This window comes from Schistocerca americana, chromosome X, assembly GCF_021461395.2.
Source record: "Schistocerca americana isolate TAMUIC-IGC-003095 chromosome X, iqSchAmer2.1, whole genome shotgun sequence".
Taxonomy (NCBI): Eukaryota; Metazoa; Arthropoda; class Insecta; order Orthoptera; family Acrididae; genus Schistocerca; species Schistocerca americana.
In genome coordinates, this window is record NC_060130.1 from 587,162,189 (window position 1) to 587,178,992 (window position 16,804).

The following is a 16,804-nucleotide window of genomic DNA, read 5'->3' on the forward strand; positions in this document are numbered from 1 at the left end:
CCTTTAGCTGCTTACAGGCGGATAGTGTGTCCGACTTGTAAGCTGGAGGTCCCGGGTTCGAGTCCCGGTCGGGGTACACATTATTCAACTGTCCCCGTTGATATTTATCAACGCCTGTAAGCAGCTAAAGGTCTAGATTTCATTATAGGTTCATTCTTCAAGAGCTGCAAGATCACAAATGATACCTGTACAGATACCAGCTATATATAGAAAAATAAGTGTACAGCTTGGTAGTATATGTTCTAGACACTCCAAACTTTATATTCGTCTTCACTGGCACAACCTCCTAAACAGTTTTCCAAGAATAGTATACATACAAAACAATTTTGAGTGAGATATCAAAATTAAGCGGCTGTTGGTAGTCAATCACATTACAACGTAAATCGCGGAAAATGCAATTAAATGCCCTTTATCCTGCTTAAATGGCGATAAAAACTGTTGTGTGACTTAAACCTTTTTCAGCCTCGTTCCCATCTCAGCGTCCCAGATAATGACAAAGAAGCAAGATAAAACGTTCTTCTTGATTAGCCACGAATGCTACACTGTTCACAGTGAGCATGTTATTCAATGAATATTACATGTATGGATATCTCATTTACCAAATACGTCGACTTTCTACCAAAGGCGTTTCCAGTCTCGTGGGACCAAATTTGGATAAAATCTGTCAAAATGAAAGAAGTACATCCCTCAAGGAAATACTAATGCACCAACCCAGTTTTCAAAGGAAGTAAGGATTATGAACCGAAGCAGTTCCTGAAATCGTATATGAGTATCCTACGCCTGCTAACCATTTCCTAGTAAGAGGGATGGTACGAGGTTTAGTGAGCACTGTGTGTGTGTGTGTGTGTGTGTGTGTGTGTGTGTGTGGAAGTGCGTAGTTCTTGCCACTCGAGGTTGTGGGGGTGATCAATGTATGCCACTTACCTCATAATATTTGCTTATTTTACCGGACAGGGTGCTTTATCTTTCAGCAGTTACAGCTGGTTTCAGTAACTGATAGTGAATAACGATGCGTTCTGTTGTACCATCATTTTCTGGCAGGCGCAGAGCGACGGTTATAATCGTACAGCTACTTTCCGTCCTACATCAATATTTTTCCCTTTCACTGAATAACAGAGAAAGGAAACACTTCATTTGGCGATACAAGTTATTCGCCTTTTTGATTTCTCCAAGTTCTTTCAAATTCCGGGAAACTGTGCAGTAACTTACATCCGATGACACTAATGTCACTGCTGCCTCCCAGTCCAGTCTGTTAACCGTTAACCCCCTCCAGGTCGTATCACTGATAGCTGTTAATGCAAGCCACACAATTCACGTCCAACATCACACCACCGAATTTCATTTTTTTACCCACCACTTCATGGTTTTCATTCCCTTTGCGAAATCCAAAAGAGCGGCCGAAGTTTCTGGTTCGTTCAGTTTTAAACTGGTAAATACACGTCCATATTTTGTCTACAGAAAGGCCACACGTCATGCTAGCACTCAAATGATGCCTTACTAAAAGAAAAGGTAAGTATAAATTTCTAGAGAAATATCAAAGTTAAGCCAAACCAGAATTCAAAATGTCATGTGCAGTAATGACAAATATCAAAAAGTAAGATGTTGACAAAGCCCATGGAACTGAATACAACTTTTTGTAAAAAAGAAAAAAAACTACTGTTACATACTTTCCTCAAGTTGCGACCTAATCGTGGAGTAGGCACAGGGATCCAGAAATACGTCATATGTATTTTTACTCCGATCACTGATCACAAAACTTTAAGTCAATTAACTTTGCTCCGTACTGACACTCTTCATACGTGAGTGCAGGAAACGTGCTAAGACGCCCATATAACATGTATGCGTATGGTACAATGCATAAACAGAAAGAAACCAGAACTAAAACATCTTTTGCGAAAAAAAGGCACGGGGAGGGAGGGAGGGAATGCACCATAATTAGTGCGATGTAAAATCGATTGAAAAAATAAATATTTCACCTGGATGATGTTAATGGGATAATGAATTACAACAACATAAAATATTTCTTTTAACTCCCTCTTATGCAGCTTTCCAATCAAGTAAAACATAGCGGCTCCCACAGATGGAGTTTGTATTTCCCCTGCATGGTAGTCAAATTACAAGTTCATTTTTGTCTGTCAAAGGAGACCTAATTACAAACCAATTGAGCCCAATTTCCGGGTAAAGTCAATGTGAAAGCTAGCTTGCCATTATTGGCTCTGGAGCGGATCAAATATTTAATAAGCGGGAACACTGACCTGGTAACGCAATGCATTTCGTTTCTCGTTGTGAGACGGTCATGTATTCGCCACGGCAAGGACGCTGTTGAAATAAGTGTGAAGCACGGAAGTCATAATACGCGAGTCTTTGATATTACTGTATCTCTTTTCTCCTTTGTGATGTTAAACACAGACCTATCGGCAGTATTTCAAGATTGGCTCTCCAAGAAAAATAATGACCGCGAGAGGAGAGGGGTATTGGATCAGACGAGCACAAAAAATTGTGCACCTTTCTCATGATCACCTAACTGGAAATCAGTGAAAGATCATCACGAAGCGAGTTCAGTAACCTCTAATGACTGACGACATACTGCTATGGGGAAGAAATACAAATTTTTCACTTCTTAACGCAGTCGCAGCAAATTCTAATCTGCACAGGCAATAGAAAATCCTTCCTGTTGATTAACTAAATTTCTCGTATCCTCGGTCTCAAATACGTTCGATAATCGATCATGAAAATAATAATCATTTTCTATCCGTCCTGTGGAGCATCATGCATCAACGAAATATTTCCAAGTTGTTTTGTGTTTACCTAAATCCTTTATTTAGTTTTCCCTTCCTATACTCATTCCCCTTCGGTGGTACGATTCAGTTGTTTCTTGGTCTTTCCCGCCATCTCCTACCCTTTACACGCCATCTCACCGCCATATGAGTAGTATAATATGGTTTTCTTGAAGTGTATTCAAACCACCTCCATTTTTTACGTCTACACTGACTGCCGTTTCATCACTATTCTTCAATAGGTTTTAATCTGAAATCAACTTTGGCCGTTTTAGAAAGGAGTGCCGAAGTACCGATCAATGATACTGAGTTGAAAGGTAAGACGTTTGTTTAGCATTCGTTGAGGGCAGATTTCACATTATTGTTGATGTTTCTTAAACTGTTTCCTCTGGGAAGATTAACGTTTTCCAATATTTCTGCACTTCCAACATTCATGTATTACACTGGAATTATTTTACAATCACTCGATAAAGACGCGGTTATGTCATAGCTATTGTAGTGAACTGTGATCTGTAAATGCAGGGCGCTTGAGAACTTTTATATGTTTTAACGTTTCGTATTCATACTTTTCACTGGTGATACATTTTGGCGTATGCACCTGTTCGAAAACGAATGGGCTTGTTCGAAACTAGTCACCACTAAGGAATACATACGCAAGTGTAACAGGAATCTAAATAAATAGGTTTTTCAACATTTTCTCCACACTAATTTCATCTGCGTCAGCTTTACGAATGTGAGTTTAAGCCTACCTTTGCCCACCGATTTTTGTAGCTACGCTCCAAGGAAGACAATGTAGTTTACTACTACTACTACTACTACTACTACAAACTACTAGTGTTTCCAGCAACTTTGAGGTGACTCATTAGACTATATTAATTCAGTTCTTTAGTGGTGGTGGTGGTGGTGGTGGTGGTGGTGGTGGTGGTGGTGGTGGTCTTCGGCCGCATGGATCTTCATTTCTTCTTTAACTTTTATAATTTTTCCTTAACCCATCTTACAATTATATAACAAGCAGATGCCATAAGGAAAACAAACCAAGACACTGGCAATACCTGAAAGTATGTCACCCACGAGTTTCAGAAGTACTATCACTGAAACAGCTTTGTAATGTCCTTTATGTTACTGAGTTTAGAAAACAATTATTAGTTTGAACGATAACTTAAAAAAGCACAAATGGACACAACAGAACCACAAACAAGGAAACTACAGCGCTTATTTGGAATCTCACAGCCCGAAACTAGACCGCAATGAAGTAACTGTACAAAGATCAAAAAGTTGTTTGCTTAAGGTATAATATTCAGAGTTACATGTGAGAGTACTGCGGGCAAACGGACTCCCACGTAAGCTTCATCCGTCAGCATCGGCGAATGAAAGCGCAACCGGACACGCAAAATGCGCATTAATGCTGATTCACATACACGCAGGTTTGTGAGAAACATGGCTGCCTCTAACAGAAATTTCGCGTATCGATCTGGAGGTAGCGATATTTACATGAGGCACATTGCTGATATGATATCTGCCCGATATTTTATCTTCTGACGCTAAACATTCAACCAGATATGTGACCGTTGCTCATGTTTTGTTCTAGGGTATCTACGTATCTGCACTATATTCTACGTCAGCTAAAAATATTTAAGTAGAACGTAAGTGATTTTTTTTGAATGCACATAAATAATACGCTCCTGCTAGTTAAATATTTCGCGTCCTATTTAAATTCTGCATCATTTACACTCTCTCTCTCTCTCTCTCTCTCTCTCTCTCTCTCTCTCTCTCTCACACACACACACACACACACACACACACACACACACACACAAACACGGCAGCAAATATCACACAAATTCTGTCATTAGTATGAAATAAAATTGCATTTTAACTACGAACCTTACATTCTTCAGCAGGCTTCGAGTTGATCCCAGGCATCCTCTCAGAATGTAGCTTCTAAACCCTCAAAAAAAAAAAAATTTTGTCTATAATGTAAACTTCGCTAATTTCGTAGCGCCATTGAGGCCACTTCACTAAAGTTTCTCCTGCTCTGGACTAGTCCATTATCACGAACGACAAAGTAAGAAACACGTTTTGCGTGAAACGAAACACGTAGGGCGTACAGATCTTTGAAGCGAACTTCGGAATACCGATATCATAGGCAGAGAGCCGACGACCATTAACCGAGGAGCATACTGCACTGCCCTACACAGCTCTCTGCTCCCAACTGGCACCTTATCTGGACAAGAGCCGATACCACCTTATTGAACGTGCCACAGCGCACAGATGCGTCTTTTTGGAACTTATCAGTTCAGACACTAAAACACGGACGCCATCTATGCACGAGATAAGCGCCCGTCAAGATTTCCGTGAAAGCACTAAACGGAATAAAACGATACAAAGAGCATACGTCTTCCTTGGCAACCATCAGAGTGAGGCAGCTGATCTCTGTTTCCATACCCGTCACGCAATTATCAGTTTTCATCCACGTACATCTCTTTAGAAACACGTAGTAGTGGATGAACGAATAATTGACTTCTAGGCAGCGAAAAATAATAGATACCCGTCAAGTATATAACACCACTTCAACAGGTATCAATGAATTTACTCACATAATAGGTATGAACATCTCAGCACGACACTCTTGCTGATCAATAAATTGTTAGCAAAAGTAAAAGTCTGTGAGCTAAAGTATACAACAGGGGAAGCGCTTTTATCTGAAATTACGCCATTCGGAGTGTCAAACTTACAGATTTAAATATATCTGATCACGATGTAACACGAGACAATATACCTTACTTTTATGTAATCACTTCATATTTTCTCTCATCCCTAAGACCATACATGATTAGAAGTTCAAAATTAAATCTGCCTATATCCTTAAAACGGAAGGAGGAAGGATGATAATTCTCTTTCACACAGATGATATGGTGATAAACTAAAAAAGAACAGAAGGGTGCGCGTCTATAGAGGAGGAAGCGCAAAGAACGGCTTTCGAACTCAGTAGATAGGATGATTCAAAAGGTTGTGCAAAAGATTGAAGGAACTGTGATAGGAGTCGAAATACAATAACTATGGACTAGGAAATAACTGTCTTGGGAGCCAGTGAAAGTTTTGGAATGGCGAGAACAGGAAGGACAATCAATGTACACGCTTCAGAAAAAATAATGTACTCTTTACTCAACAACGTTGTTCATTGCAGAAGGCGTCCAAAATGACGGTCACTACATTAAATACAGTCATAGCATCTTTGCAGAAAATTCTGGCTCACTCTACGCAGGCCATCTTGACAGTATTTCGAGTTCTGGCCTGCTCACTGATAAAGTTTTAAAGAGCTGCGTTAGTCTGACCGTCCGAAGGTAGTGTAATCACTCGTCTCTTACGGATACCAGACATGGTACGAACCTCATCAGACGTTGCAAGTATCCCGGCAAGAAGCGTTTCTTAGTTGTGAACTAGCCTCACGTAAACGAGGCTTCTGGTACGCTCCTACGAAAAAAAGAAATCCAAGAGGGCATTAGATCAGGGGAGCGAGGTGACCATGCGCTTGGACTACCCCTTCCGATCCAACGCCTGCGACACGTCCACACCAACTGACACAAGAGGTAAAGACTTAACAACAAACGCAATGCGCCTGCACGTTCACAGAAACAGTACATTATCTTTGGTGAACTGTTGCATTTAGACTCCTCTTTCAGCTCCTTCAATTTGTGTGCAACCTTTTGAACAACCCTGTACACAGTACTTGGTTAAAGAATACGCAACTGTCACACAACAATGGATTGCCCACAAACAACCTGCCCTCTTCCAGCTACATGTAAACATGTCGAAGAACCGAGACATCAGGGGTTCCAACAAGAGTTACCACGTCACTGCTTTAATTCTTCAAGCAAGGACATCAATAACAGAAACTTCTGGGAGAAGAAAAGTAGACATGATTTCATGATCAGAGAACATACGCAAATGTAACAGAAGTCGTGTTTGGTAACAGTCAGTCTGCAGGAACATTTGCGGAAGTATGTGCGCAAATCAAAGATGACATGGCCTTTATGAAGCAGATTTGAAGAGAAACTGTCAAGCTCGTAATATCAACGAAGTTAAATTGATTGTAAGGATGGGAGACTGGCGACCCATCGACACATAACCGGACGATATAGACAGCACTACAAATATGCAAGGCACTATAAAGTATGTTTCATATGACACCACCTGCACAAAATACTGCTGGCGTTATATGCGAAAGAATACTGATACAAGAAACACTGAAGATAGCACATACAGTGCTGCATCGTGAATGGGTAGAAAAGTAATAAATTATTTATGTCTTCCATAAGACGGAAATTTACTTATCAAGTACGGATATTAAGAAGAGGTAAAATATCCAAAAGACTTGTATGTAAAAGTATGGCTCAGCCCCTGGTCAACAGTCTGTTAACTGACCCTTTTATCTATCGAATCTTCAGTTCCCTAATCGAGCTAACCTGCAAAATGAGTTTTTGTTATCTGAAAATGTAGCTTTAAGGACAAGACTAAGTATATTCTTAAAACATGACACACTCCTATACATTCTACTTGTTAGTTAACGAATCAAGAACCAACCACTGTTAATTCAGTTCCACCTTAAAGATTTGTATACATTGTTTTCATTGGTTATTTGGTACAGTTAGAATTAAATATGCCATTTCTCACATAGTTTTTTACTGTAGGGATCCATCACTCATCAAGAAACTACAATCACAAGGGTGACGGGGCCGGGGCCGTCGACAACTAACGTAAACAACAATAGCCGTCGGAAGATGAACCTGTCTGTTTGAAATCGGCAACGGCGCTATTTGCGTAAGTAAATAGCATTTCAATAGTGGCTGGCTGTTGTTTTGTTCCTTGCGTGAATCAACTTGTATTTTATAACTATTTGCAACTTTACATTCTCCTCAGATCAAAACCAATCACACCATCGACTCCAGAAATTAGTTAGGAGTACCGCCATCTACATTATGTATAAGGAAACACTGTTCAGCTAGATCCTTACTTAGAAAATGTGCTTCTTGTTGGTTGTAATCATGTTACACCTCACGTAAGAAGGAGATAGTCTTCCACCACTTTTGGGAATCCGACAACGCCAGGGTCGTCGACTATCGAGACTGCTGTTTACCGTTCCACGATATTGCTGCTCGCGACTATCATGCAAATGCGAAATCGATTAATTCGCTAGAGCCACACCCAGTGCCATGCAGGATCTCAACTAACCAACGCGACAAGCGCCGGAGACGAAAGATGTATTGGTCGCTCGTCCGTACAGCCACATCATGTACCTCGAGGCGAGAACTGGACTTCTTTGCAGTAAGGTAAGTACCCACAAGGAAAGCCGGACGACGTCTGGTGCACCACCAACTGACAGCACGGCAACCCTTGTTCCGGGCCAGCCGGGGTGGCCGAGCGGTTCTAGGCGCTACAGTCTGGAACCGCGCGACCGCTACGGTCGCAGGTTCGGATCCTGCCTTGGGCATGGATGTGTGTGATGTTCTTAGGTTAGTTAGGTTTAAGTAGTTCTAAGTTCTAGGGAACTGATGACCTAAGAAGTTAAGTCCCATAGTGCTCAGAGCCATTTTTGATCCTTGTTCCGGCTCCCTATGACGCGGCAGCAACAAGAAATGCAACGACAGCGGTGGGACCACGTAGCCTTTTCAGACGAGTCTCGGTCATGTGTACAGCATCACGCCGGACGGATTTGGGTGCAGAACGTCTGACAAGAACGAAAGCTGTCACATTACGTTCTTCGTCTTTATACGGGCCCTGGACCAGGCGTGATGGTACGTGCATGCCATAAGGTACATGGTTCGCACGCGCAGTAATATGGATATCAGACGTTACATTTCTGACGTGTTAGTGTCAATGGCTGGTCTTCTTTTCGAGGCCTCCGTAACGTTATCTTCCAACAAAATAACGCTCATACTGTCATGAACAACTTCGTTGCAGAAAGTGTTTGACTGTTGCCCTGGCTAGCACTTTCTCCAGATCTCTCATCCACTGGAAACATCCGGCCGTGCGCTGGCACGACACCACTCGCCAGCCATTACTACTGATGAAATATGGCATAAAGTTGAAACAGTATCTGTCATCGAAGGTGATTTCGAATCTACACCCAACCGTTGCGAGAGACGTTTTTGCTGCTACAGGTGGCTCTGTGTATTAAATTTCGCGTCCTGTAATATCCTTAAGCTCCTAAAAATTTAATTGTCTCCTCTCCTACTATACTGTCGATGACCAATAAGTAAAATTTCGTTATTTGGTATCCTTTGTGGAACTGCAATTTTAATGGCCAGTTGCGTATTTGCAATTCCCTCGTGAACACCGTGAATGGAACGAAGGTGGTGTTATTCCAATGTTACTGATACTGAAGACTAATCTGTTTTTCGTCCCGGACATATTACAACTGGTATGATCTTGACGGGAAAGGAAGAATGGTTCGATCAGCTGAAATGTGGAGATGGCGTGACGTACCGGGTTGCGGCTGTTGAGCAGCTCCTCGACGTGGCACTGCCACTCGAGCGCGCGCAGGTAGAGGTGGTGCCAGCGGCGCTCGAGGGTGCGCGCGACGCGCCACGCGCTGCCCGCCGACCGCGACCTTCCTGTCCTCCCACACGCCGCTGTCCCGCTCGAGGCTCCACCCTCGTCGTCGCTAGCCGCAGACGTCGCCGCTGCAGCCGCAGCCGCTTTCTCACACAACCGCACTACAGATGTCACTATCTTTCCGTGCGACTTTATGCCTCGAAGCAGCACCTGCAAACAAATAAAGTCTCCTTTTTTAATTTCGCCGAGCGTAAGGACCGAGCTGTTGTACATGAGCAAAAACACAGAAATTAATTTGCCACTGTCGATTTAGATAGGCAGCTGATACGCTGACCATCGAATAGTGATTTGTTGACTAAGCAGTGCAACAACACACGTATAAAGTGGAGGCAATTATCTCAGATGGGAAACTTCCTGCAGTACATCATACTTAGGGCATTTATGCCTGGACCTCGGGGCTACTAATTCTTAAACTATGGCAGGAGACATTGATGCATCTTACAGCTGAAGTACGATGACATCTCATGATAACAGTAACCATTTCTACTTGACACGAAGAAGGAATACATTAGACGCAATAGAGTTCTCAAGACATGCACCTGCATTAGCGTGATCAGTCGCTGTTTTTAGGTATGAGATATCCACAGAGTTTTGAGGCTGCTTCCAACTATATTGCGATTTTGTGGAAATAACAGCAACGACAAAGAGGACACTACAATGATTTTGTTGTTCAGTTGCCGCATATGAATGACCTCTTACAGGTTTAAGCCACGCCGGCCGTGGTGGCCGAGCGGTTCTAGGCGCTACAGTCTGGAACCGCGCGATCGCTGCGGTCGCAGGTTCGAATCCTGCCTCGGGCATGGATGTGTGTGATGTCCTTAGGTTAGTTAGGTTTAAGTAGTTCTAAGTTCTAGGGGACTGATGACCTCAGAAGTTAAGTCCCATAGTGCTCAGAGCCATTTGAACCATTTTGTTTACGCCACAAACAATCGTAGCAGTGCAAAAATAAATTTAAATTTGTAGTTAGGTTAATGCTTTTTTTAAGCGCGTGGAAATGTTCCTTTCAGAGAAAATCTTTTTTACAATAAAAAAAAATAGTGAACAGGTCTCGAGTGCAGCATCAGGAGAGACACTGTATCCGACAACAACGGAAGAACGAGCTCTTGAAGTTTCTACTACAAAAGCAGAATTGCAGTGAAGCAAGTAAGGTTAGCGGAACAAATCATAACTTATACGAAACTGCTTACTTTTACAAATACTTCGCTATTAATGTTACAGCGAGTCGATAGACGGAGCAACAAGTTTAAGACAGATTTCCACTAAAGAAGAATTAAATAAGTTCCCGGTGGACTTTTTGCTTCTAATCAGCCAGAACGTACTGAATTAAAAATTTGCGTCACCGTATTTATATCAAGGTGATGCCTTCACAGAGTTCAAGAAGTATTAAAACAGTTTAGAAGTTCCGTACGTTGCCGATTACTCGGATATTTGCTGATAGTCTTTGCCTCTTTCAATTCAGTATCCAACTAATCACGGTATGATGTTAGAAACACCACTGGCCACCCTATCCTGAGCAAATTTCGAGAGCGCCCAAACTTTGAATCAGTTACTGAAGGAAAATAGTCGAAAACACAGAGAAAAGTTTCTCTTGTCGTTACATTTAAAGAAATATTTACGCAGCAACAGAGTAAATAATATTAATTTCAAATAAATTGCATTCTTCAAATTATTAAATATAAAACAAACAACAACAATAATTAACATTTCACCAATTCGTATAGATGCAGAGTTGCAACTGCCCAACGCATATTTACTGCATTTACCCGTCATTTGATATAATTTATATGGATCAGTTGTTGTACTTGGATACAGTGATGTTTGCTGATATGAAAATGAACTTCGCAGAATATAATTCGTTTATTTTCCATTAACAGTAACGTGGCAAGCACGCAGTTGTGGCCGCCTCGTCGGAGGAACTATCGCCCTGGGGGACTGTTGTAAGTATTTTAATATACGTGTTTTGCTAGAATTAAAATATGCATTTTTTACAAGTGTTGTCTTGAGTTTACAGTCAGTATTTATTTTCGTCGATTGGGGCTTTTTTTCTTTCCGTAGTGCTGTGCTGGCAACAGGAAACTAGAAGCGTTATACTAAATTCGATTCCATACAGCTAAGGAAGGAATCTGTCATCGATATAGTGAAGCAACAGTTTCGAAATTCGCCTCGAGTAGTTTGTGATAACCACATACACCTTAAAACTAGATGGCACAACCAGTAAATGAATCCTGTTACTGCAGAATATCTGTGTGATATCAAAGGGATTTAACTTAAAATCATAAACGCCTCGATGAACCTGGTGCTACTGTCATTTTTACTTTGCCGAGTACCATAAAATGTGGCAAAAAAAGGCAATTTCAGGTCATTACACAGCACCAATCAGCGGTGCGTAAGTTTACAGGGCTTCTTTTAGCGAAACTGTAGACAACTGATACACAAGCAACTACTATTCTATTTTAAATCGACGGAGCCACCGTAGGATACGAGACACTGTTATTGATGAAAAATGAAACAACGCATTTACGAATGGAGCCATAATGACTTTAATTTTACGGCAGCTCATACGAGTTGATTTTGTTGATGATGGTAAGCGACACAGCATAGAAATGAAGATCAGATGGGGTTCCACAAGAAGAGCGCAAGATGTGCAACTTTCAATGATATTTGCGTCGACCAACGTCAAATAATAGTTTATACCTACGACAAAAAAGCGGATAAACACATTCGCCCTCTCCCGCCACGCTTATGAGTCGTCCGAGGACAGTAGCAGGGATTCAAGGAAGGGAGGATCATAGATTATATATGCACGATGTACCGCACCCTGCAAGAATTTCAGGAACTTCGTACTGAAATGAAGGTTTGGGCTTGCCGTTTCGTCGATAACAGTATCACTACGTTCGGATCAGCTGGAGAAGGGTGGGGAAGAACATCAGCCGCGTCTTTATCGAAGGAAGCACTCTAGAATCAGCCTGAAGTGTTTAAGGGAAACTAGCAAAACCTTAATCGGATTAGCAAGGTGTAGCTCTGAATGCTGTTTCTCAGGAAAACTAGGTCAGTGACAATGTCGTGCGCCACCTATAAGCTACGAGCTTCTAATGAAAATTTTTACGCTTATTTCCAACGCCTTTGACGTTAAACTTGGCACTTAACTTCATTTGAATGAGTTACACTGCTAAAATACAAGTGAATAACTACCGTCCATTACATGCATTGTACCAACAGGTAAAATAATGGTAATTGTGGGCGTTATGTCTCAACGAAAAAAAACTTTACGTAAGCCGCAGCCGAAAGTGAACTATTTCTACTGATTGTAGCGTCCGTTGCGCGCAAACGGAAGACAAAAGGAACCACGTGACACCGTTTATAAGGGTAAACAAGACCGTTGCCTTTCTTTTTAACTAGTGGAAGTAATAAAAATTTTCGTTGTTCCCAACTATGGAGAGAGTACTATTTAGTTGACGGCAGTAACATAACTGCCACAAGTGTAACTCAGCCAAGGTAACCGAACTTGGATCACCACATGCTGATATCTAAATAAAGCCATGAAGTACAATGATGCACAAATTTAAGGGGTGGTTACAAACTATTTGCTAGTATAAATAACGCCGATCTGCTGGCCTGACAGGTGTAGAATCGAGTTCCCTTTAGCACTCTTACTAACGGCCAACAATCATATGAACCACTTTGTTTCACTTTACTGTGCAGTCATTTGCATATATTTGTAGGCAGTGCGATTGTCAAGTCATTTTTCGTGGCATTGCCACCGAACTGGATCTTACGCGGCATCAGTTCTTTATGCTGGAATTCGCTAGAGAATTTCAGCAACAGAAGTATCCTGTCAGTGTATATGCGGTTTTCACTTCACAGACTACTGTAACAATATAGAGTAAGAATAAAGCACTTTAGTATTCATGTAAATAACAGAAACGTGAAACATTTGTATCGTAGAGCATTATCAGCTGGAAATTAAATCTCAAGTATCATGATGTGAAATTCCGCTGAAGGATTCATCAGTGCAATAATTTTGCCTATGGAACCCGCTGGTACGTGTGAACGTGCGGGGCACGTTTAGTGGCTCCACTTACATCAAGAGTCACGCGATTCCGTCATCTACAGAGCTATTCACGAAGAGCAATTTGTCAGATACCGAGGGCCTCGTTAAATGTCACCAGCTATTATGAAGAACGGTCTGCTTGTACTGGCAAAGACAAATTAAACCATTCTGCCTGGTCATCATCATCATTCTACCACATCATGCTAGACATCGTCACCTGTTCGAAGTGTCATACTCTAAAACACTACGGCAAAATAACATTTCATGGAAAGTTTTAGTATCATTTCACTAAAACAGTGAATATTTCAAGAAGTCTTTGGAGCTTATTGATGTATCAGCACCATGATCGAGACGGGTGAATTCCAGTCTATTTCGCTGCGTGATTCATGCCTTCCATGTTCGAAATGAAGAATCTAATTTTGCTTAACGTTCGCTACTGACAAATTTCGTACTTACAAAGGTTCGCTTCCATTTTGAAGGAATCAAAACAGAGATTCTGCTCTGCTTGATGCAGAAGTGGCCTCGTACACGCACTCCGTTCTAAATTGTGTACCAAATCACGTAGTTTGCTTGTCCAGTCAGTGACAGTAAAATTACACTACCCTACGCTGCAAGTAGCCTCAAATATTGTCCAAGAGTTATAATTTTTGTTTATCTGACACACAAGAGAACCTGTAATGCCATATCTATTTTGAAGCTGAAATATGCTATTGTTTCTGCCACGAAAGTCAACTATTGTGAGTGTTAAATTACCGACGACGTTCGCTACAGTAGAATAGCGTAACAACAGCATGTCTAAGTTCGATAAAAACTCCTCTGTAACGTTTATACAACTTACCGACAGGTTTCCTGCGGTGATTAATCAAGCGAATTCTACAACTACAATGAGTTGCAGAAAACTGTCAGCCAGTTGTAGCAATAGAGAAGTTAGATAATGGTATCATCTCATTAAACTTATCAAAACGAATTAACCTGGGACAATGGTTTCATTACAGAAAGTTGAAAAACCGGAAGGAAGCTAATCAACTCTATCACTTACTACAATCTAGCAATTTTTACTGAATATTCGTGTAACGGGGCTCTTGCGTTACATATCGTAGAAGAGTAAGCAACACACACTGATGGCCCAAAATATTATGACCACTTTCCACCGCGAAACTGAATGCTGAATGGTTGACGTTGATGACACGGACGCTGTAACGAAAGTATATACGTTGAGCAGAGGCGAATGGAGAATCTTTCTTACGACGATACGAGCCGGAAATGAGGAAATCCACTAACATGTCTGGGAACGAGAATCTCGATAAAGGCGAAGCTGGTTGGCTGAACGCGTGCTACTGTCGTGAGAACGTATGAAAAGTAGTTAAAGGATAGTGAAACCAAGAGTTGGTGATACGTTGCTGGACATCGACGCCTCATCACATCACAGAACGCGTAGGTGAGTAATTTGCTCACTCTGTGTGAAGCATCGTAGGAGGCGAGTCGTGGCAGACCTGATGCCTGAGTACAACGCTGGTATTACGAAGAACACCGTTCATCGCACAATGTTGCACATGGGGCTCCGCAGCAGGTGTTCCCTACATGTTTCCATGTTGATCCAACGACATCGACAATTACGACTGCAGCGGACACGAGATCATCGACATTGGACAGGGGATCATCTACGAAAACGTGTCAGTCGGATGAATCTCGTTTCTTGTGCACCAAGCCGATCGTCGCGTCTGGATACGCAGTCATAAAGGCGAGCGGCTGTTCACATTACTGTGGACCATCTACATCCCTTCATTCTTCATGTCTTTCCCGATAGCGGTGGCACCTTACGACAGCATAACTATCCGTGACGCAAGACCCATCATACTACTGTGGTTTGAGGAGCATGACAGTGAACTCGTATTGATGCCTGGGCCGCCGTGATTTAATTAGATAGAACACATCTGGGACGCTATCGGGTGCCAGCTCCGTATCCGCAAAACCACCGGCCCGTAATTTACGGGAATTCAATGATCTATGTGTTAACATCTGGCGCCACATATCTTGAAATCTACCAAAGACATCTCGAATCCATGCCAGGCAAAATCGCTGCTATACTGCGTTCCAAATGTGGACTCACAAACTATTAAGTAGCTGGTCGTAGTATTTTGGCTTATCAATACAGATATTGGGGCTACGGGAATGATATCGACTCTGCATTGCAAAATAACGAAGGCAATGGCAAGCGTCTTTTGCTAGTTCCGGTTCTAAAATCAGGTACTTGCAACGCCTGTTGCATGAAAAAGCGTTCACTTGATGTTATTTACACATCAACATAAAAATTTTGCGAAGTTCAAAAACCGTAAAGCAGTTTCAGCGATTATTCTCTAATGGAAATGATTGAATGGGAAAGAGGGTGAAAGTCAAAGTTATGCGGAAAAACAAAAAAGAAGACCACAATAAAGGGTGCTGATAGACCGTTCATAACATTGATAGAAATAATTCAGATAGTTCCATCAGCACTATCGACGCTATTTTCGCGTAGCATACGGTGTCCTGAACGGAACTGAGCAGAAAAGTAATTCCTATTGCTTCTTGTCTTTGCCCTTATCAACTTAAAAATCTAGCTCACATTATAACCATAAGTTTTCACTGAACGTTCACACTGTAAGGAACCCGAGGATGAAAGACCACAATAAGGCTACAGATAATCTTAAGATTCCCGTAACAATACATATCTATTCTTCTTCCATGTGTGAACCCTCAACGCTGCTTTCGTGGTGGAAACTTTCGTGATGGAATTCCATCTTCGTCATTGCTTGGGATTTTTCTTTGCTGCGACGACTACAACGAGATTCCTCGGCATCACAACTGAGGCGCTACATGAAGAGGAATTGGAGACTAAGGTTTCAAAATTTGTAGTAGCGCCTAGGACAGCGGCTGTGTTAACCAGGTGCCACACAAAGACAACTTAAGAGGATGAAACAGTAGTCGGCCGATCTGAAACAGTAGTCTCCTGAGCCTGATAGCGCAGTTCGCTTTTCTAGGTTATCAACGCGCAATAGACACGCCAGACGGAAAATTGACGAAAAGAAACTCCTACAGTTGATCACGCGTCAACACTTTGGCCTCGTTTAAAACGCTGTAATCCACACAATGCAAAACCAAAGCGATATTGGTGAGCATCTCTTATTAACAGATCGCGGGACACGCTTATCCTTTTATTTCAGTCATCACTGTGTGAAGAACGCAAGGAGTTCACCGAAATGGGACTGAGAGAACTAAATGATCATGAGTAACTTTTTTCTTTACTGCAACCAGCAAGAGCAGTGGCTGGAGATCTCTATGACACCCCCTGTTCAAATACAGAACGATTACAGAAGGAAAATAA

General features: G+C 41.8%; 1 protein-coding gene across 1 annotated transcript in view; it reads right to left on the reverse strand.

Moving 5' to 3' along the window:
* Nucleotides 1-16,804, reverse strand: part of LOC124554950 — a 645,803-nt gene that overhangs the window by 191,219 nt on the left and 437,780 nt on the right. Inside the window, exon 9 of the mRNA XM_047128648.1 lies at nucleotides 9,264-9,542. Coding sequence (XP_046984604.1) covers nucleotides 9,264-9,542 — 279 coding nt within the window. The remainder of the gene's footprint in view (nucleotides 1-9,263; nucleotides 9,543-16,804) is intronic.